At 44.0% G+C, this 22,808-nt stretch overlaps 2 protein-coding genes across 2 annotated transcripts in view; one reads left to right on the top strand and one right to left on the bottom strand.

Annotated features, from left to right (window-relative positions):
* Positions 1 to 22,808, top strand: part of LOC147014424 (protein CFDP2-like) — a 121,096-nt gene that overhangs the window by 19,889 nt on the left and 78,399 nt on the right. The window contains exon 2 of the mRNA XM_085852366.1: positions 6,553 to 6,637. The gene's annotated coding sequence lies outside the window, so the exon portion shown is untranslated. The remainder of the gene's footprint in view (positions 1 to 6,552; positions 6,638 to 22,808) is intronic.
* On the bottom strand, positions 6,270 to 14,875 carry LOC147014425 (uncharacterized). The gene is made up of 2 exons (XM_085850606.1): positions 14,074 to 14,875; positions 6,270 to 6,373 (listed from the first exon to the last, which is right to left on the bottom strand). The coding sequence occupies exons 1-2, from the start codon at positions 14,639 to 14,641 to the stop codon at positions 6,270 to 6,272; spliced, it is 672 nt and encodes a 223-aa protein (XP_085706732.1). The 5' UTR covers positions 14,642 to 14,875.

A 22,808-nucleotide genomic window follows, 5' to 3' on the forward strand; every position in this document is an offset into this window, starting at 1 on the left:
CATACGCTGGCAAGATCGCCAAGGTGTGACCGCGATGTTGACACTTCCATTTCTACGGCAGTTATGATTCGAATCGTTGTGCGTCAGCCTTTTAATAGGCTACTTCACGACATCGTCGGCGATGCGTGCAACGCGCTATGCCTAAGTTAGACTATCGTTGGGCATCGCTTGTGTAGGCCGACAACAGGTTCAGCATTCGTTGGTATAAGTTATCTATAACACAACTAAACGTTCTGTGTCCGTTACCAATGCGTTATACATAAGACCAAGTCGCTATGAATACGTCCGAATCTTTAAAAAAAAACATCAAAAGTTCAACGTAAGCCAGCGTTTTACATACATTTTAATACGTTGCCATCGCTGGCTAAAACGTCAAGGTGTGACCGGGCCTTTAGAATAGGTGTACCATATCCCTGTGTGTCATAAGAGGCGACCAGGGTTGGCGTCAGGAAGGGCATCCGGCTATAAAACATTGCCTCAAGAAAAAGCCAAACCCCTGCACAGCAGTGAAAAATGGCTGTAAAAACGGTCATTTTATATATATATATATATATATATATATATATATATATATATATATATATATATATATATATATATATATATATATATATATATATATATATCTATATATATATATATATATATATATATATATATATATATATATATATATATATATATATATAAATATATATGTATTTCTTTAATTCTTTCATAAGAATTAGAGATTAAACAGTTGGCCGAATGCAATTGCTGCTGCAATGCTTTTTGCTTCGATTTTCTGAAAACAGTTTTGCTGGTTCTTCACAGAAAAATGATTCACAGAAAAATAATGGTTCCACAGGAAATGGTTTCACATCCTCTTGCACACTCTTCTCAGACAGTTTATACTGTAAAATCAAAAGCCATCTATCCTATTACTCAAGCCATGGTTCATTGAAGTTTGCAAAGCAGTCACTGCCACTTCTCTTCCTTAAAGGCAAATTCCACCAAAAGTCATTTTCAGACTTTGTGCACCATTCAAAAACGATACTTGTTTACCTTGAAGTACACCAGGTGCTGATACAAATTGCAACTGAAATGTATATTTTGTCGAAGTCTTTGTGGTATTTTAGCAACTCTGTATCTGCTGTTTATTCCTACCCTGTGTTCTGAATCTCTGGTGTTCACCCCATCGTGAATGCTGTTCAATTTAAGATGAAGCAACGAAACTCAATATTTTCTTTGAAGACTGATATCCCTGATCCCTCATTGATAATATCCCATCCCTGGCTTACCTCCATTTATCATGCATTTGCTTTCCTGTCTCAATCTCCCCACGCCGCCTTGAGAAATATCCCTCACCGGTCTCACGATCTTCTCCACCACTGTTGGCGACAACATTATTGCTTGATCCTCCATCATGTTTCGCTGATTTGGTTGTTCCACTGTCTCTCATCTTTATACATCATTCACAGAAGGCATCCTTCCAGCTGCTTGGCAGTTTGTTAACATCATTTCAATTCACCAAACAGGGTTAAAATCAAACCGACTAAACTACAGATCTGTTAACATTTTTCTCATAGTCAGCAAGGTGATAAACGTTGATATTGTAAAGTATTCAAAACATTGCTCTTTTGCCACTTTCTGAGCACCAATCAAGAGTTTGACTTTTTGCCATGGACACTCCACCATGAACATAATTTGCTTATCCAATGTTACTTTATCCTCAAAAAAGAGGCGAGGACATTTTCTCTTGCCATTTGGCACCCAGCCTTTCTTCGCAGGCCATCTCCAAATGCAGTAATGTCAAAGTTCTTCTTCCATGCATTACTCACCAACTACTTCCCTGCCTGAAAGCAAAGTGTTGTTCAAGATGCATTTCTTTCCTCCACCTTTCCTTTCACAGTTGCGGTGTTTCTAAGGGCAGCATTCAGACCCCTTCTTAATCTGGTGTATGTGAATATTCTCTCAGCTACTTTTGAAAATGGTCTTCACTGCAACTCCACTCACTCTATACAGTCCTGCAACCTGATAAGAGACAGTCTTCAGAACTGTCACTCAGCTTTGACTGACAAAAGTATGCTATTCTGGTCCATAACATACAACTTAACATTCAGTTTGGTTAAGTCATATGCTTTCAACCTGTGCATCCACAAGAATTGCCTGTCCAAGCTCTTCTCCTTCATTCTGTCACCAACTATGACTGTGTTCATGGAACGTTAGGTCAGGAATGGGAGCATGCGCGGGAGCAGCACGTTGCTGCGTCCACTTTACGCTGGCACTCCAGGGGCCTCCATCTGGCTATCCTCCAGGCATATTCCTGGCCCAATCCCATCTCCTTGAGATGCCGATCAACCTGCTGCAACCATAAGGCATGTGGTCATCCCGTTGGCCTCCTCGAATCACGAGGCTTCCTTGCTGAGAGAATCTGGTGAGCAGGATTAGCGTCAGGAAAATGAGCCACATGTCCTTACAGCCACAGCTGACACTCACGGACTATGCAGGTAACAAATCTCATCTAAGTCTCTCTCAGCAACCGCTTGTTGGACACAAAGTATGACCAATGATAGCCAAGGATTATCCGAAGAGACCTTGTACCAAATGAGTTAAGTCTCCATCTGAGATGCTTGGTCAGAATCCGAGTCCCACATCTGTAGAGCAAGACTGGAAGGACCAAGGACTTAAAGACTCAGACTTTTATCCTCCTGCATAGGTAATGACAGCACCACACTCCATAATCCAGTGAATCAATGACTCTCCAGGCCCGACCCAGATGTCTATCGACCTTTTCCTCACAGCATGCGGTGGCATGAGTATCACTGCCAGGGTAAGGGAATCTCTCCTTGACCTCAATATCCTCACCACAAACAGGTACAGCCAAAATAGCAGCATCCAGAATGTCATTGAAAGCCTGGATCACAGTTTTGACCCAGGAAACCCATAATCCTAGTGGCTCTGACTCCTCATTCAGTACGTAGAGGGCCCCTATAAGGATATCCAGTGTCTCTGCAAAGACGACTGTATCATCTGTGAAATCAAGGTCAGAGATCTTGACCTTCCCAAACGATGCACCACAGCTTGATCTCTCCAACATCCTCCCCAGAATCCAGTCCATACAAGCACTGAAAAGTGTGGGGGCCAGCACACACCCCTGATGAACTCCAGTACCTACTGGAAATAAGTCGGCGATGGAACCACCACATCTCGCAGCACTCTCAGTACCAGAGTTTAGTTCAGAAATCAGATTAATATGTTTTGGTGGCCCCCTCACGAAGACCAAGATTCGTCCAGAGAGCATTCCAATTCAATGAATCAAATGTATTGTGGAAATAAACAGAGGCTGCAAACAGCCCCTGCTGAAAGTCTCATCTACGTTCGGTGGGGACCCGAAGAGTAAGGATATGGTCAATCGTTGACCTCTTTGGTGTAAAGCCTGACTGCTCTGGATGCTGGTGCTCAAGCAGATGGTGGTAAACCCTATCAAGAATTATCTGAGCAAATTCCTTGTCCAGCACTGAGAGCAGCGTCGCCCCTCTGTAGTTGGTGCAGTTCTGCCAATCACCCTTCCCTTTCCAGAGAGGAACAACAAGGCCCCTCTTCCAGTCAGTTGGGATGATGCCTGTGCTCCAAATAGATCACAGAACTGTATGCAACGACATGAGTACAGCATTTCCACCAGCCTTGAAAAGTTCAGCATGGATGCCACAGATCCCAGAAGCTTTACCTCCTTTCAACTGGTTCACCACAGCCTGTGTTTCCACAAACAAAGGTAGTTCATAGTTTACTGGAGGGTCAGCAGTAGGGATAGTTACATCTCTGACATCCAACTCAACAGCTGGTCTATCAGCCTGGCACAACCACTCAAAGTAACCAGTACAGCGGGCTTTCATTTTGGACTCCTCAGTGAAGAGCCCACCAACCCTCCACTTAAACTGCTGTACACCAAGGGATGGGCTTGGGGAATGCAATGCACAAAATTCCTCTGAAAGCAGGATGAGAATTACTTAACGACAGGTGATGCTCTACACCTTCAGAGATTCCTTGCACATAGGGCTTCTTGTATGCCCTCAGCGCATGTACAGTTTTACGCCTCAACTCCCTGAATAGCTCAGCTCTGCCATTAAGCCTGACCTTGTAAAAGTTATTCTTCACCTGATGGGTTCTAAGACATCCACCAGCAAGATCAAGGATGGTAGTCTTGAAGGCACTCCACAACTCTTTAGGATTCCCCAAAATCTCCACTCAGCCTCTTCGCAAACTCCTCAGCGACCCTCTTATCCTTGAGCTTGCCAACCAGCCTTGGCTGGGATGGTACCAATCTCCTGGATTTAACCTGCAACTTCAGGGTTCCCACAACAAGCCTGTGGTTGGTATTGAGGAACTGACCACTCCAGTCGACACTGCAGTTCTGAATCATCCTCAGTCGACCATCATAGAGCACATGGTCAATCTCCTTTGCCACACCACCAGCCTTGGAATGCCAAGTCCAGCAATGAGGCTGTGGGTGCTGAAACCATGATCCAGCCACCAACAGTCCATGACTTCTTGCAAAATCAAGGAAATTAGTGCTATTCTGGTTCAGAGTTCCAGACCTATTGGGACCAACACACGTCTTATAACCATCCCTATCAGTTCCAGTCAATGCATTGAAATCACTCAAGACGAGAAGAGTATCTCACCTGGGACACTGATCAACCACAGACTCGAGCAGGGCATAGAATGCCTCCTTCACGGTGAGATCACTCGCCTCATTCGGAGCATATACAGAGACCAGGGAAATGACATCCAAGGAGACCAAAGGAGACCAGGGGAATGACACCCAAGGAGTGACGAATCCTAAGTCTCATAATTCGCTCGTTGACTGGTGTTACCTCAATTATATCATTGGAGTCAGCTTATTGGACACAGCTTCAGTAAGAGCTGTCGCTCTTACAACAGCTGCAGCAATTCCTTGGACATGGTAACCATCAGAGCAACCAGACCACGAGCAGGTGTAAAACCACCCACGATGATCTCACCCCTGTCCGGTCTCCCAACCTCAGAGAGAGCTGCGATACCAATGTTGAAATGCTGGAACTCAGGTGACAGCAAAGATGGTGATCATCCTCTCTTCGGGAGATGACATGCCAGGCCCCCACCCAAAGGGACTGCCTCAGATTAACCCGAGGAGAACGTCGTCTGGTGTACGAAACCTCAGCACCACTCCGTCACATGCAACCGCATTCCAACTCAGGAAGGTTACCTCGTGATTTTCCTCCTATCATCAAAGAACGGGGGTTTCAAAGGCTTTTCCCCAATCTCCTAATCCGGTGAGCTGCTCGTTGCAGGACAGCTGCACAGGAGGTACTCCCACTGAGTAGATTTTCAGTTTTCTTTGCATTTTATGTGTTTTGCGGAATGAAGTGTTTTATGGTTGCCGGAGTGCAAATCCTGCCACCAGCCTCCTAGAAAAAGGTAACCCAAATACAGGAGGACGTCCGCAGATGCAGTTGGGCACCAGATATGGATGGCCGTTGGCTCACAAGGAGCTCCTCCACCTTCTGACAGGTTTTGTTTTTCATCCTGCTGGGTGTCCATTATCTATATAACCTCCTCACTAGGAAACCTGGTGGGGGAGTCAGTTTAGTTGCCACCAATCAGACCATGAAACAGGTTAGTACAGGTTTACATGGTACCTGAAGCAAGTCACAGATTTGTTCTGGCTGTACCATTTCGGGAAGCTACCTTGAAAAAGTATCTATCTAAAGATACAAGCTACTCCTAAAAAGTAGTTTGCTACACTTGGAAGCTATTTTGAAAAGAAAGTAACTGGCTACTCTTAAAACTGCTTTGTAAATATAGCTTACGACTGTACTTTCAAGGGACTTTTCCATAAAACTGAATTGACATCCAACTGGATGAAATAAGACAATTCTCTATAGTGTGTGTACATCTGAAAATCATCGAAAAAAACAGGGCTGATCCGATCTCCACCAAAGTTTGCATACACATTGGTAGTACCCAGGCCCATTATGTGGGCACAAAAACAAAAAATCCGGGAGGTGGGGGGAATGATTGGAATTTTCGCCTGTACATGTGCCGTGGTATTAGTGGTTTACTGAATCTGCTGCAGATAAGGGGGGTTATTAGCCATAGCACAAAATACATTTTTTCCACCATCCCCCCACCCTACGCGAATTATAAAATGTTCCCTGCTACTTCCTTGTTTGACACTCATCATTTAAAATGGATATAGCACTTTCAAACAACTATAGATTGGCAACCATGGTGCAGGCTTGATGAGCCTAATGGCCTCCTCTTGCATTGATCTTCCTTGTCAATAACCTCTGATTAAATACAACAAACTCTGAGATGGCTAAAGCCATCTTTAGTTGTGTGTTTGTTGTGTGTCTTTGTCTAAAGTTGTGTCTTTAAAGCAAGGATGTGGTTGCACTACTGTCAAGCTCTTAAACCCCTGAGCTGACCTGGGTTGCAAAAAAACATGGAAACGCTTTGACTGATACCTGTGTTGTAATGTTGAGCTTTGTGCATCCTTCAGTTGATGTTCAATGTTTGGGATGTTTGCAGGTAATTGTGGTGTTTTGGATCATACAATGGAGAAAGAAACGCATCACTCTTCTCTGCAGCAGGATGCCATCATGAAGATTTAAAAGTATGACCATATGTGGCACTTTTCCTCCACTCTCCTCTGCTTTGCCTGGTGTGCTTTTCAGGTCTTCATTGTTGTCTTAAGCTGTGTTGCAGCAGTTTTCTCTAATTTATTCAATAATTTGTTGTAGTGGGCTCATACATTTTTACCCTGCGCATGCGAAGCGAAAAGCAGAGTTAAGCAATTGATTTACTTATGTCTGTCTGTCCTTGTGTCTACAGATGTCAGTTTATGATCAAGGAACAACGTAATCTCAATTGAATGTTGTGTGTGTGTGTTTGTGTGTGTGTGTGTGTTTGTGTGTGTGTGTGTGTGTGTGTGTGTGTGTGTGTGTGTGTGTGTGTGTGTGTGTGTGTGTGACCACTCCTCATTTTCATAAATGCCAATGTGAGCCAATGAAAAAAGCCAAGAATTCACAAGGTTTCGGAAAAGCGATGATAATAGAAAACCTATATGCCAAGAAAACCCATAGAAAACCGAGACGCCAAGGTGAACAACGAATAGCCAAGATCTTGCGAAAAAGCCAAGGAGTGGTCACACTATTGTGTGTGTGTGTGTGTGTGTGTGTGTGTGTGTGTGTGTGTGTGTGTGTGTGTGTGTGTGTGTGTGTGTGTGTGTGTCAGTCATGGTTTTTGTGGAGTTCTACTGGAGTGTTCTGATGTGGAATGTGATACACCAAAATGATCATCATGATCTCCTGAGTTGATTAGGCTAATTAACTCCAAAGAACCCAGAATAATTCCAATGTTTTAAATGCACGCCAAGTTAAGGTGTACAATGCAGCTTAATATGTCCTTCCATCACGGAATGGCCTTCTATTTACAAAATAAATAACAAAAATTATAATAACAAACAACATATTAATTAATACAAATAATATCAACAACAATAATAATAGTAGTATCATTTGGCAAGAATAATAACGAACGTATAATCTCCACCCTGCCCAAGCAAATCAAGACTTGGTGAAAGGCAAACCCATGCTCAAGCAGTACAGCAGGCAGTTGTGCAGTAAGACCTTGAAGACCAATGAAAATTTGGTCCAATAGACCAACGAGCCCACTCATAATTAGAAAGGGTTGTTAAGGGTACTTCTCGTGGATTCTAAAGAGCTCTAAAAGGTAATGCTTGTGGGTTCTAATGGGTGTAAAGGGTAATTCTCAAGGGTAATTGTAAAGGGTAATTCTAAAGGTTGAATCTAAAGGGTAATTCTAAAGAGTAATTCTAAAGGGAAATTATAAAGGGAAATTCTAAAGGGGAATTCTTAAGGGGAATTCTAAAAAGTAATTCTAAAGGTTGAATCTAAAGAGTAATTCTAAAGGTTGAATCGAAAGGGTGATTTTAAAGAGTAATTCTAAAAGGGAATTCCAAAGGGTAATTCTAAAGGGTAATTCTAAAGGGTGATTCTAAGGGTGGTTATAAAGGGAAATTCTAAAGGGGAATTCTTTGGGGGTATTCTAAAGGGTAATTCTAAAGGGTAATTCTAAAGGGTAATTATAAAGGTTGAATCTAAAGAGTAATTCTAAAGGGTAATTCTTAAGGGGAATTCTAAAAAGTAATTCTAAAGGTTGAATCTAAAGAGTAATTCTAAAGGGTAATTCTAAAGGTTGAATCGAAAGGGTGATTTTAAAGAGTAATTCTAAAAGGAAATTCCAAAGGGTAATTCTAAAGGGTGATTCTAAGGGTGGTTATAAAGGGAAATTCTATAGGGAAATTCTAAAGGGGAATTCTTTAGGGGAATTCTAAAAAGTAATTCTAAAGGGTAATTCTAAAGGGTAATTCTAAAGGGTAATTCTAAAGGGTAATTCTAAAGGGGAATTCTAAAGGGGAATTCTAAAGGGTAATTCTGAAGGTTGAATCTAAAGGGGAATTCTAAAGAGTAATTCTAAAGGGTAATTCTAAAGAGTAATTCTAAAGAGTAATTCTAAAGGGTAATTCTAAAGGGTAATTCTAAAGGTTGAATCCAAAGGGTAATTTTAAAGAGTAACTCTAAAAGGAAATTCCAAAGGGTGATTCTAAAGGGTAATTCTAAAGGGTGATTCTAAGGGTGGTTTTCAAGGGAAATTCTAAAGGGTAATTGTTTACAGGCTTTCATTTGTTTCTAGGCTTTGCCTATTTCATATTGTAAATGTCAAACTGAACTGTTTCCTTCTGACACGGGTGTGATTATTATTATTTTTTGTGAGTATGTGTCATATTGATATCATCCACCTGAAAGAATCTTTGGCCAACAAATCGTCTTGCTGCAACTCACACAACTGATTTTGTCGAGTTAAAAAAATAATTAAAATGGATGTCTGAATGCCACCATGTGTTTGGTTACAGCTAGTGCAATATTGCTTTATTGCTACTGCTTTGTCTAATACACCACAATCTGTACAACAACAACCAATTGCATTTACGCCCTACACTAACAACGAGAGTTCTTATTTGCTGGGTATGATTTCTGACATTACATGTTGTCATTATCAGCAACTATGCAGTCTTATCTCCGAATCAGGAATAGAAATATAAATTACAGGCCCAATTCAATATTGTGCACAATATTATTGTGCATTGTCTGCGTTGTTGTAACTTTTGATTCACACACAGTGAGCGAATGCATCTTCAATTACAAATCAGTGCTGCCCATTATAATGAATCAGGAGCCTCCAGAACCTCAATCAACATGGCAGCCAGGAACATGCAGTTCCCGAAACTTAACGATCAACATCCACACATTCACCTTTTGAAGGCACTCAAAAAGAGCCTGACTTCTGTTACATTTATGATGTGTAAGTGGAAGAATGCAAGTACTATATTTCTATCATCTCAAAGTGTTAGCAATCTTTAATGTTGGCAATTTAAAACACCAGATGATGATTATTTGTAAAGAAAAACGATTATTCAAGTTGTTGAAAAATATTTGAGCAAATGAATGATAATCACAAATGTCGGTTTGTTTAAAATGTTCTCAGAACCCAAGTAACATCAACTTTTTTATTTTTCAATTTTGCATCCATTCGCTTCAATGCACTTACTCCATTTCACCTTCAAGTTGTCTTTGTCAGTAAAATATAAGATTTCAAATTGCTCTTTCATGTATGTCTCCTTCATGCATACCTTCATTCAGTTCCTCATTGGTGGCCACACAGGTGGTATTTCAAATATAGAAACAAATAATAGTGACTTGGGGGAGGGGTCAGGTGAAGCCTGGTGTTGGCTTAGCAGACAGGGTGGCTGACTTGGGATCCTAGGATCCTGAGTTTGAGCCCCATCGGCCGCTGAATTAATACCAGGTGGGGTTGACTTAGCCTGTCATCCTTCTGAGGTCAGCAAAATGAGGACCAGTGCACTGGTAATAGGGACACTGCATCAGCGGCATAGCCGCATCCCTAACCAATGATGCAACCAGCAGCCATGAGAGAGAGAGCGAGAGAGCGAGAGAGAGTCAGAGAGAGTCAGAGACTGTTTGGGGAATGATCCACATGCTCTCAGTCAGTCATGAATGGCAGTTGGCACAATATGGGCCTTGGGCACAGGCTTGTTGTCATGAAGGAGGAGCACACGCCACACCTTTGGTCACCATCCCTCGGTATTTGTCCTTTATGGCCTGTCACAATTTTTGTAAAAGGTGAGTGCAATATTCCAGTGTGATTGTAGTTTTTTGAGGCATATCGTCAAATGGCAGGATTAATTGAGGTATTCACCTTGTTTCCTGTGGGTTTGATGTGAACATTTTGGGTGGTAATCATCCCTTGTACTTCCATTGAATGTATTCAAATTTGGTTTCAGGAACCCAGTGGTTCAGCCACATTTCATCAACAAATACCACAAGAGCAATAAATTCAGTTGGATACGTAGGGCTTGTGGAAGAGCTAGAATTAGTACACTGAACAGATCAGGACACAAAAGGACAAAAGGAACAGTTGAAAGAGGGGGCAAACACTAACAGCAGAGGAGTTGAAGGCCAAGGTAGAGGCAGACAATGGATGTGGGAGTTATGAGGGGCATGACAGAATACATGGGGTGGACAAGATGGATACAGAAGGAAACTCTCAGGAAGGAAATATGAATATTTGGAAGGAGGAGGGATTCGGTTCGGGGGAGGGGAGAGCGTTTAACGAGGGTAGAAAAGATCATGGTTTTGGAATGGAGACGATCTGAGATCATGGTGAACAGCTGTCTTGAAGACCTGAATGGAAGAATGAGATTGAAGAGAATGTGGAAGTTGGTTCCACAGGCAGGAGTATAGAGTAATGAATGAGTGGAGGTGAGCATTGGTTCAGGATTTAGGGAGTTTCACCAGAAGGAGGTTGCTGGTGCACCATGTGTGCCCTGCAGAAATCTGGTGGATCAAAGGATGGAAAGATAGCAGAGGGTGAAGACCAGCAAGGAGGTTCTAGAAGACAGAGAGACCACCGACCTGTCTGTGATGGTGCATTGTTCCCCAGAGACTTGGCTTCATCGTGGGAGACTCCAATAATCTTGAAGGCCTTGTTTTCCAAGTCATCAAGCTGAGCAAGGTGTAAGGCAGGGGTGCCAGCCCAGAGGGGAGAGCAGTACTCCATCAAGCTACGGATGAAGGCCTTGTAGGTGGATTGGAGTTCATGTGCGCCAATGAAGGACTTGGTATGGAGAATGCTCAGTTGGCTGCTGGCTTTGGAAACCAACGTTGAAATGTGGTTTGCCCAAGAAAGTTCATGGATGATAGTGAGGTCCAGTAATTCGAATGATGGAACCTTCTCAAGAGGATTGTTTCGATTTTAGAAAGTATATGGGAGGGTTTGTCAGACAGTCCTTTCGGAGAGGGATAGTGAGTGTGAGATTTGTTAGGATTGAAAAGCATATTCGAAGTGTTTGACCATCTTCCGATTTTGTCAAGGTCTGAAGAGAGGGAAGAGGCTGATTCCTGTCTGTCAGAAGGATGAGGGATGCCATGGCAGAAGGTGGAGTCATCTGCAAATAGATAAAGAGGATTTTCCAGAGATCTAAAGAGATCATTTATGAAGATCAGGAATATGACTGGTCCCAGACTATTGTCCTCTCTTCACTCCAGCCTTGACAGGAGAGGATATGAAAGGGTTCTGTTCAGTGCCACACATTGGCTATGATATTAGAGGAAGACAGTAAGCCAGATGTGGAGTTGGTATTGGATGCCAAAAGACGTTTTGGAATGTACTGTTCTGTTCTGCCGGCTCGGCTGCTGGGTAGCAATCATTTCTTGGAAGCGTGGCTGTGCCATTGATGCTGTGCCCATCTACCAGTACACTGGTACTCATTTCACGAACCTCATCAGGATGACAGACTGAGTCAACCCCACCTGGTGTTAATTCAGCAGCCAACGGAGCTCAAACTCAGGACCCTGGGATCCAAGGCCGATCACCTTAGCCGCTAAGCCAACACCAGGCTTTTGTAATGCACTGAGATTGCCTTCGGTCAAATTAGCCTTCCAGGTAGAAAAGGCAAGTTGCTTTTGAACAATTTAAGAATCTTACGATATAATGTTAGCTGTTGCTGTTAATGACTGCTGATATTTAGGGGGATCCATGTTTTTTCTGAGACCAGGCACAAGTTTTCATCGATGTGTGTTTAAATGCTACCTTAAAAAGAGTTCAAAGTTCTCTGGTTATTTTGTCAATCTTAACGCAGAGATCATCATTCATGTTATAACCTGAGCTTAGGACAGATTACACTTGCTGGCTGTGCTGACTTGGGGGTCATCTTCATCAGATTTGTGTCCACACTCAAAGTCAACTACCAATTGGTTATGACAGAATATTTAAGTGTGCACCTTCACCAAACATGACTACCATGAGTTTGTGAATTTCTTTGTATCACTATCTAATGACACCTTTCTGCTCGATTTTAATAAGATCTGTGATATATGATTGGGTAAAATTCTGGATTATATGAATCCAATGAATCTAATGGATTAATGAATCTAATGGAACATAACAATCATACCTGTAAGTTTATAATGCTTGAAAACTCCTTTGCTTCAGGGTGCAATGAGCAGTTTTGTGAGTTGGTAGAACATTTTGAATTTCCTTCTTGAAAAAAGAAAAAACCTGGCCTCCAAAGCCAGTCACCAACAGGGAATCCTCCATCGTGCAAAGTCCTTCCTTGGCCCACCAAACCCACCTCCTTAAAGTTCCCTGCTTTCTTTCCTGAAAGTCCCTGTAATGTCCATCTTGTATACGCCGTGTACCCCGCCCCATCCCTCCACCTTCCACAGATCTCCTAATGTCTCTGTTCCCCACTGTTTTGTCTTTCACTCTCCCACCTCTCTTGTCTCATGCCCCCCTTGTTGTACGTTCTGTGTGTTAGCTCTCAAATGAGCCTTCACAGTGTATATAGAAGATAAATGAACAACCAGAATTTGTACCGAATGGGACCTTTGACATTTGACCTCTTGACCCCATAATATAATCATTTTGTCCTTACATCATTGTGCATTGTGTGTTCACTCTCATACAAGCCTCAACAATGTATACAAAAAAAAAGGAATGGGAGGTCACGTGATATTTCTCGATGCATGTACATTATCTTTCTAGTAATACAGCGGATAAGCACAATAATTGTGCGTTTTATGAGAAAAGCATGAATTTTCTGACATAGTTAGTGAATACCATAAGGTTTATTTTCAGATGTGGAGGGAAGTCAGATTTGACCTCTGAGGACCGTGAGAGGTCAAATCCAAGATGGCCACCAGTCCACCGGGTCTACTGTTCAAACGCGTTTAATTTTGGAACTAAACAGTGTAAAAAAACATTTAAGGTGTCATTTCCAACTCAGTTTGGAATGGTCATTCGTTTGGTGATACTTTTGAGATCACACAGTGTCACACACACAGTGTTTGGTGATACAGTGTCACACCCGGTGAAAGCGTGAAGGACTGGGAGAGTCAGACACTGTGTTGGATTCATTGTGGCAACCATTTCGTGAACAGCTATGGAACGAAAGCTTGACCCGACACCAAAGGCAACCCACAGCTCATTAGGAGCTGTCTTGCTGAATGAAGCTACAGCCAGTACTACCACATCAGTATCAACGGGAGGTATGGTCACCTTCTTACACCCCTTTTGCACAGCATATGCCACATGCAGAAGTAGACGAGTGTCGGCCTCCTCCTGCGAACATGGGGCAAGGCAGGCCAAGTATGACTCAGCCGGAGAGCAAAGGACTCCACTTCCATCTGTTGCATACAGTTCCTTGCCCTCTGCTGGATGAAGATGAACAACTACGCGTGACAGGAAAGCAAACAATTCGGTTTTGTTATCATCGCATCGAAGGAAGTCCTTCCAGTTCTTTGGCATCACAGTAGAAGGAGCCACTCTTTTCCTGGTGCCCTTTCCCCTCTTCTGTCTTGTTGAGGCTTTCAGGCTGGCGGGTAGGTATACATCCCAGACAAGGTCGATGCGGCTGCCAGCTGAGTCTGATGCTCAGCTGAGTCTGATGTACCAACTGAGTCTGATGCTCGATGTTTGCCCCATCGAGTATCATGTTGACTAGAGCCCAGAGGGCTGGTGGCACAGCCTCCTGCTGGTAATTTGCCTGGAACGACCCATCAAAGGAGAAACTTGAGTCAAAGATCTCTTTGCGCACCACCTGTGCTGCTTGCATTAAGTGCATGGCAGCACTGTCATGATGACAGGCCATCATGAAGGCTGGTCCAATGTCCTTCTCAAAACTCAGAATTGTGTCTCTTCCCTGTGAATGTGCCCTCAGATCAGGAAGCATAGTAAGCAGTCGGTTTTTCAGTCTGGTGGTGTGAATCCGTTTTGCTACAGTCAGACCAAGCTGCTCCAGTCTGATCTTGTACAGCTGAGCGATGTCTGTCAGTCTGAACACAGGAGCACTGCCTTCATCAATGTTCATGTCTTCCAAGTATGCCACTAGCTCAGCAAAGGCTATGCCATGCAGGCAAGAATCATCTCCACCATTGCCTTTGGGTGCAGCCTGCCTGGCTCTGTTGTACAGTGAACATAGACAGTGGTGATGGTACTTGGCCTCAATGGCCATCATATCCCCTGCTGCAAGCTTGGCCAAAAGAACAGTGTCCTCAAGTTCAAGGGCACACTTTCGCACATTTGTGTCGATGTTGTAGGTTGATGCATTATGTAAATCTACAGAACCAGCAGGCTCATTGCAGAAGAAACAAGTAGGCTCTGTGGACTGTGGATGGCTGTGAGCATATTGAGTGTGCACAGAAGAGGTACTTCGTTGTTCTGGAGTCAATTCTCCCAGACTTTACTCGTCAAACGCCTTATTGTTGAATTTTAGCCGGCATTTCTTGTGCCACTGAGCCACGTGTGCCTTCAGAGTGGATTCTATGCCATTTCCTTCATCCAATTGCTCCAGGTGGAGGTCCATTGGCATGTGCTGAAGGGTGTGGAACCGGAGAAGGTCTTCTGCCAGGGATGCATAGCCACTATCAATGGGCTGTTTCATTGATCTGAGAGGACACTGCAAAGATTCATGTGTTACTACTTGGCAGAGGACACAAATGTCCCAGTTAGTGCTGGGGTGGCTTGGATTGCTTGGATTTAGAGGGTTGGGTAGGGTCCATCAGGAAGTGACGCTTCAGCATGGTTCCGACGAAATCACCACGGCAGGAGAGAAGATTCTGAAAGACAAAAACACAATGAAAGCACCAACTACCATACCACATTTTACATCTACGTTATCTTCTTAGATACATGTCAATATCCAGGATTTCTTTATTGGTAAGGGTCAACAAAACATAGAACTCTACAGATAATGCATCTACACCCAGGCTTGTCTAAGCATGGATATACACAATACATAACTGCACCACATCCTTGGGGTGTTTTGGGGTGTTTGGTCTTGGGGTGTTTGGATATGGACACCCAGCAGGATTAAAAACAAAACCTGTCAAAGGGCGGAGGAGCTCCTTGTGAGCCAACGGCCATCCATATCTAGTGCCCAACTGTGTCTGCAGACGTCCTCCTGCAGTTGGGTTACTTCTTATTAGGAGGTTGGTGGCAGGATTTGCACTCCGGCTACCGTAAAACCCTTCATTCCGCAAAACACAAAAACGCAAAAAAATTTGAAAACCCACTCCGTGGGAGGACCTCCTGTGCAGCTTCCCTTCGCAGGGCAGCTCACCGGATGAGGGGATTGGGGCAAAGCCTTCGGGACCCCCAATCTTTGATGATAGGAGGGAAACCACAGGGTAACATCCCTGGGTCAGATTGCGGGAGAGTGTGTCGGAGTGGTGCTGAGGTGTCGTCCACCGGACGGTGGTCTCCTTGGGTTAACCTGAGACGGTCCCTTCGGGTGGGTGCCTGGAATGTCCTATCACTAAGAGAGGATGATCACCTGTCTCTGTTATCATCTGAGCTCAAGCGTTTGGACATCGGGATTGCAGCTCTCTCTGAGGTTCGGAGACCGGATTGCGGCGAGATAATGGTGGGTGGTTACACCTACTATTGGTCTGGTCGATCTGATGGTTACCATCCGCAACGAGTTGCTGTAGCTGTGTCCAATAAGCTGACCCCAATGATAATTGAGGTAACACCGGTCAACGAGCGTATTATGAGATTAAGGATTCGTCACTCCTTAGGTGTCATTTCCCTGGTCTCTGTTTATGCTCAGACTGAGGCGAGTGATCTCACCGTGAAGGATGCATTCTATGCCACACTCGAGTCTGTGGTTGATCAGTGCCCCAGACGAGATACACTTCTAGTCTTGGGGAATTTCAATGCATCGACTGGAACTGATAGGGATGGTTATGAGGTGTGTGTTGGTCCCCATGGGTCAGGAACTATGAACCAGAATAGCACTAAGTTCCTTGACTTTGCAAGGTCATGGAATTAGGGTGGCTGGTTCATGGTTTCAGCGCCCACAAGCTCATCGCTGGACTTGGTATTCCAACGCTGGCGGTGTGGCAAAGGAGATTGACCATGTCCTCATTGACGGTCGTTGGAGGATGATCCAGAACTGCAGGGTCTACCAGAGTGCTCAGTTCCTCAATACTGACCACAGGCTTGTTGTAGCAACTCTAAAGCTGCACCTTAAATCCTGGAGAATGGTACCATCCCAGCCGAGGCTGGATGTTGCCAAGCTCAGGGATGAGAGAGTAGCTGAGGAGTTTGCGAACAGGCTGAGTGGACACTTGGGGGGGGTCTGGGTGCTTTGGGGGGTCCTGAAGAGTTGTGGAGCGCCTTCAAGACCACCGTCCTTGATGTTGCCGGTGGATGTCTTGGAGCTCACCGCAGGGCAAAGAAGAATTTTCTCTCTCAAGGGACACTGGATACCATTGACCAGAGTCGCAGGCCCAGGCTGAATGGCAGAGCTGAGCTGTTCAGGGAGCTGAGGCGTAAAACTGTACGTGCACTGAGGGTGGACAAGGAGGCCTATGTGCGAGGAATCTGTGAGGGGGTAGAGCATCACCTGTGGACAGGTGATTCTCGTCCCGCTTACAGGGGAATTCGCGCATTACGTTCATCCAAGCCCATCCCTCGGAGCACTGCAGTTCGAGCAGAGAGTGGTAGGCTCTTGACAGAGGAGTCTGAAGTGAAGGCTCGCTGGGCCGGTTACTTTGAGCGGTTGTACCAGGCTGATCCCCCAGCTGTCAAGTTGGACGTCAAGGGTGTTACAATCCCTGTTGCTGACCCTCGAATCAACTGTGGTCCACCTTCGCTTGTGGAAACACGGGCTGCGGTGAACCAGTTGAAATGGGGCAAAGCTCCAGGGATCTGTGGCATCCATGCCGAACTTCTCAAGACTGGTGGAAATGCTGCACTCGTGTCATTGCATGCAGTTTTGTGCTCTGCCTGGAACACAGGCATCATCCCAACTGACTGGAAGAGGGGCCTTGTTGTCCCTCTCTGGAAAGGGAAGGGTGATCGCCAAGACTGCAACAACTACCGAGGGGTGACGCTGCTCTCAGTGCCGGGCAAGGTCTTTGCTCGGATAATTCTTGATAGGGTTCGCCACCATCTGCTTGAGCACCAGCGTCCAGAGCAGTCAGGCTTTACACCAAAGAGGTCAACGATTGACCGTATCCTTGCCCTTCGTGTCCTCACCGAACGCAGGCGAGAGTTTCGGCAGGGGCTGCTTGCAGCCTATGTTGATCTCTGTAAAGCGTTCGATTCAGTGAATCGGGATGTCCTCTGGAGGATTCTTGGTCTTCGTGGGGTGCCACCAAAACTGATCGATCTGATGTCTGAACTCTACTCTGGTACTGAGAGTGCTGTAATGTGTGGTGGTACCATCTCTGACTTATTTCCAGTTGTTACTGGAGTTCGTCAGGGATGTGTACTTGCCCCCACACTTTTCAGCACTTGTATGGACTGGATTTTAGGGAGGATGTCAGAGAGATCAAGTTGCGGTGCATCGTTTGGGAATGTCAAGATCTCTGACCTTGATTTCGCAGATGATGCAGTCATCTTTGCGGAGACTTTAGACATCCTTTTGGGGGCCCTCGAGGTGCTGAATGGGGAGTCGGAGCCGCTGGGATTACGGGTTTCTTGGGTCAAAACTAAGATCCAGGCTTTCGGTGACATCTTGGATGCTGCTGTCCTGTCTGTGTCTGTTTGTGGTGAGGATGTTGAGGTCGTGCAGAGATTCACTTTCCTTGGCAGTGATATTCATGTCTCTGCTGGCTGCGAGTCAGAGGTCAATAGGCATCTGGGTCAGGCCTGGGGAGTCATGGATTCACTGGATCATGGGGTGTGGCGCTGCCGGTACCTGTGCGGGAGGACGAAAGTGCGAGTCTTCAGGTCCTTGGTACTTCCAGTCTTGCTCTATGGGTGCGAGACTTGGACTCTGACCAAGGATCTGAGACGGAGACTTAATTCCTTTGGTACCAGGTGTCTTCGGAGAATCCTTGGCTATCGCTGGTCAGATTTTGTGTCCAACGAGCAGTTGCTGAGAGAGACTCGGATGAGATTTGTTATCTGCATAGTCCGTGAGCGTCAGTTGCGGCTGTATGGACATGTGGCTCGTTTTCCTGACGCTGATCCTGCTCACCAGATTCTCTCAGCGAGGGAGTCTCATGAGTGGAGGAGGCCATTGGGCCGACCACGTGCCTCATGGTTGCAGCAGGTTGACCATCATCTCAAGGAGATGGGGATGGGCCTGGCATCTGCCTGGGGGATGGCCAGACGGAGGCCCCTGGAGTACCGGCGGAAAGTGGACGCAGCGACGCGCTGTTCTGGCACATGCTCCCATAACTGACCTGACCTGACCACATCCGCCTCAAGCACACCCTCTGAGGGGCTAAATAACTCAATTCGCCACAATGACACCACTCGGTATTCATTTGCAAATTTCAACTGATTGCTTATTTTTTGAAATATTTTTACCTTGACCTTGACCTAAATACATTTCCTTGAATTCTGACATTCTCAAAGGTATCACCAAATGAATGGGCATCTCCAATTTAGTTGGAAATGACACCGTAAATGTTTTTTTGCGCAGTCTGGTTCCAAAATTAAGGACGTTTGAACATTAGACCCGGGTGACTCGTGGCCATCTTGGATTCGACCTCTCACTGTCCCCTCAGAGGTCAAATCTGACTTCCCTCCACATCTGAAAATAAACATTATGGTATGACCTAACTATGCTAGAAATTTCATGCTTTTCTCATAAAATGCACAATTTGTTAAAATATGAGAGCTTATCCGCTGTACTATAAGTGGTTATTCGTGTCTCATTGAATGTTTCCTGCACCTTTGGCTTATTGTTGTTTTCATTTTTGTTATTTTATTTTTCCCTTTCATGCCTTTTGGATAATCTTTGAGGAATTATTACCCTCGCCGAAGGAGAGGGTATTACATTTGGGTCCGTTTGTTTGTTTGTCTGTTTGTTTGTCTGTCTGTCTGTCTGTCTGTCTGTCTGTCTGTCTGTCTGCACAGAACTTTAGTGTTTTTCTCCACAACTGCTTGTTGGATTGAGACAAAATTTCACCAATGGTGCAACTACTCATGTGGAATGTTTCAATGATAATTATGACGTCATAAGCCACGTGGTGTGGCAGCCATGTTGGGAAAACACAAAAAATTTGGACCTCTGTACCTGTGAAATCGCACCAAGGAAAAAAATGAAACTTTGCATATAGCAAGTACTCCTCATGGGGAATGACTGTGATTTTTTGATGATGTCATAGGTGCCTTCGTTATGACATCATAATTGCATATGTAGAACGCCACATCTGATCAGTATGAAAATTTTTGACGGTCAACTCGGGATAAAATAGTTCACAAAAGTTTTTAATGACGTTATCAGCCACGTGATTCGGCAGCCATGTCGTTTTTTTCTTTTTTAAAAAAATCTTCAAAAATCTTCTCTGAAATGGCTGAACAGATCGAGGTGAAACTTTACACTTATGACCACATATCCATGAGGAACAAAACTTTCACACATGTGATGTCATTGGTCAGTTCTCTTAAACCATCAATGATAATCCCAGGGACGTGACAAAGGAAAAGTTCATGATGACCTTGGCGCACTTATGTGGCTCATTACCTAAGTACCAATTATCATTACCATAACTTGGCCTCCTGCATAAAACACATTCAATAACAAAAATAAAGACATTTGCACCCAACCCTTTTCCCCCTATCACTTTTCCTCCCTTACATTGATACACACATTGTACAAATCCCGATTTACAGTGGTGGGAGAAAGGTTGTGAACCTTTTCGAGAATTTTCTGTATTTCTGCATAAATTTGATCTAAAATATGATCACATCTTCATCGAAGTCCTTCTAATTTAATCTAATAGATCGAGAGAACCTGATTAAACAAATAACACACACAAAAAAAATCTACCTTTTCATTTATTTATTGAGAAAAAATGATCCAACATTCAATTTCTTTGTCAGAAAAACGTATGTGAACCTTTACATTTAGTAACTGGCGGCACCCCCTTGAACAGCAATCTTCTTGTGTTTGGCATCTTGGCTGCCAGGTAGCTATCATTTTGTTGGGATGCAACTATGCTGCTAATGCTGTGCCCCTATATTAGTACACTGGTCCTCATTTCACCAACATCAGAGGGATGACAGGCTGAGTCAACCCCACCTGGTGTTGATTCAGCAGCCAACAGGACTTGAACTCAGAACCCGAAGATCCCAAGCCAGCCACCGGAACTACTAAGCCAACACCAGACTTTTTTGAGTTGCAATAACTTCAACCAAACGTTTCCTATAACTCTTAATGAATCCTGCACGCTGGCTTGGAGTAATTTTGGCCCATTCATCCTTACAGAACTGCTTCAACTCAGAGATATTTGTGGGCTTTCTTGAATGAACTGCTTGCTTCAGGTTCTGCCATGACATTTCAATTTTGTTAAGGTCTGGATTTTGACTTGGACATTCCAAAATGCAAAATCTCTTCTGCTTCAGCCATTCTGTTATAGATTTCCTTGTGTGCTGAGGATCGTTGTCTTTCTGCATGACCCACCTTCTGTTAAGCTTCTGCTCACGGACAGAACTCCTGTAGAATTTGCTGGTACAATCTAGAATTCATGGCTCCGTCAATGATGGCAAGGCATCTGGATCCTGAAGCAGCAAAGCATCCCCAAAGCATGATGCTCCCATCACCATGCTTCACGGTTGGGATGAGGTTCTAATGATGAAATGCAGTGTTTGGTTTTCGCCAAACATAACGTTTCTCATTTAAGCCAAAAAGTTCCACTTTCAACTCATTTGTCCACAGAACATTGTTCCAGTTGCCTTTTGAATCATCCAGGTGGTCTTTGAAAAACTTGAGATGGGTGGCAATGTCCTTCTTGGAGAGCAGTGGTTTCCTCCTTACTATCCTCCCATGCACACCATTCTTGTTCAGTGTTTTCCTGATGGTGGACTCATGAACACTGACATTAGCCAATGGAAGAGAGGCCTGCAGATCCTCAGACATTACCCTGCGGTTCATTGTGACCTGCTGGATTAATGTACTCTTTGCTCTTGGAGTTGGACGACTGCTCCTGGAAAGAGTAACAATGGTGTTGAATTTTCTCCATTTGTACACTGTCTGTCTGACAGTGAATTGGTGGAGTCCAACATCTTTAGAAATGGTTTGCAACCCTTTCCAGACCGATGAGCATCAACAACTCTTTTTCTGAGGTTCTCAGAAATCTTTTGATCTGGGCATAATACACTTACACAAACCTGTGTGGTGAAGACCAGACTCTGACGGTGGCAAAAAAGTTTATATATTTCAAATAGGGCAGAGCCACCCAAACTCACTGCATTTTCATCCCATTGATTGAAACATCTGACTGTAATTACCCCCTTAATTGAGCTGATTGACCGAGACGTTCACATACTTTTTCTGACAAAGAAATTGAATGTTGCATCATTTTGCTCAATAAATAAATAAATAAGTCGATTTTTTTTCGTATGTTGTTTGTTTATTCAGGTTCTGTTCATCTATTATTCGGACTTGGATGAAGATCTGATCACATTTTCGGTCAAATTTATGTAGAAATACAGAAATTTCGAAAGGGTTCACAATTTTTTTCTCACCACTGGACCTCCTCCAGCCTTCCCTTTAAATGATGCATCTCAAATATATTTCAATTAATACTGCAATTAATAGTGTTACCGAGGGCAGATGATTGCTTTTCAGGTAAAGGACCCACAGCATGAAACCAATTATCGTGCTTCCTCTTTATAATTTGTTGACAGGCTCTTTCAATAGATGACTATGGATGGCAGGATAGCCTAGAGGTATACACATTTGCCTCTAAGTTGTCTCGTCTGGGTTCAAATCTTGACCCAGCAAAAACTGTCATCCTGGTGTTTCCCAGGAAAGGTGATTCATGAATGTGTGTGCTGTCCCTCAGATGGATGTTAAACTAGGTGTACTATCTGCGAGCATAAGTTGGTGAATGTTGAAGATCCCATGGTGTCCTTCATGGAGTATGTGAGCCGTCAATTGCAGACTGAACAAATTAAAAATTACGACTCTAACCTAAAGGGGGAACTACATCAATGGCACTGCTGCACTCTGAGTAATGATGTAAACCCACTGCCATGTGCTGCATGTTTAAGAACAGCATCAATCTTTTTATTTGACCAAATTGGAAAATTGACCAAATTGACCAAAAATCGGTGAAGGGGTGGGACATATGGGGCCATATGAGGAAGAGGAATCTAATTTTGTGACATTTTGCATGGATCATGCAAATGAACCTTCAGCCAATTTTGATGGGAGTTTT

Source organism: Eptatretus burgeri, chromosome 13, assembly GCF_056783735.1.
Source record: "Eptatretus burgeri isolate ZD-2024b chromosome 13, Ebu_testis_v1, whole genome shotgun sequence".
Lineage (NCBI taxonomy): Eukaryota > Metazoa > Chordata > Myxini > Myxiniformes > Myxinidae > Eptatretus > Eptatretus burgeri.

Excerpts from the sequence above, each read along its gene's own strand:
- LOC147014425 (XM_085850606.1), bottom strand. The coding sequence starts at position 14,641 with ATGATGGCCATTGAGGCCAAGTACCATCACCACTGTCTATGTTCACTG. Across the intron at positions 6,374-14,073 it reads GCATCAGACTCAGTTGGTAC|ACACAACAAACACACAACTA; the intron begins ATCAGACTCAGC and ends TTAGACAAAGAC.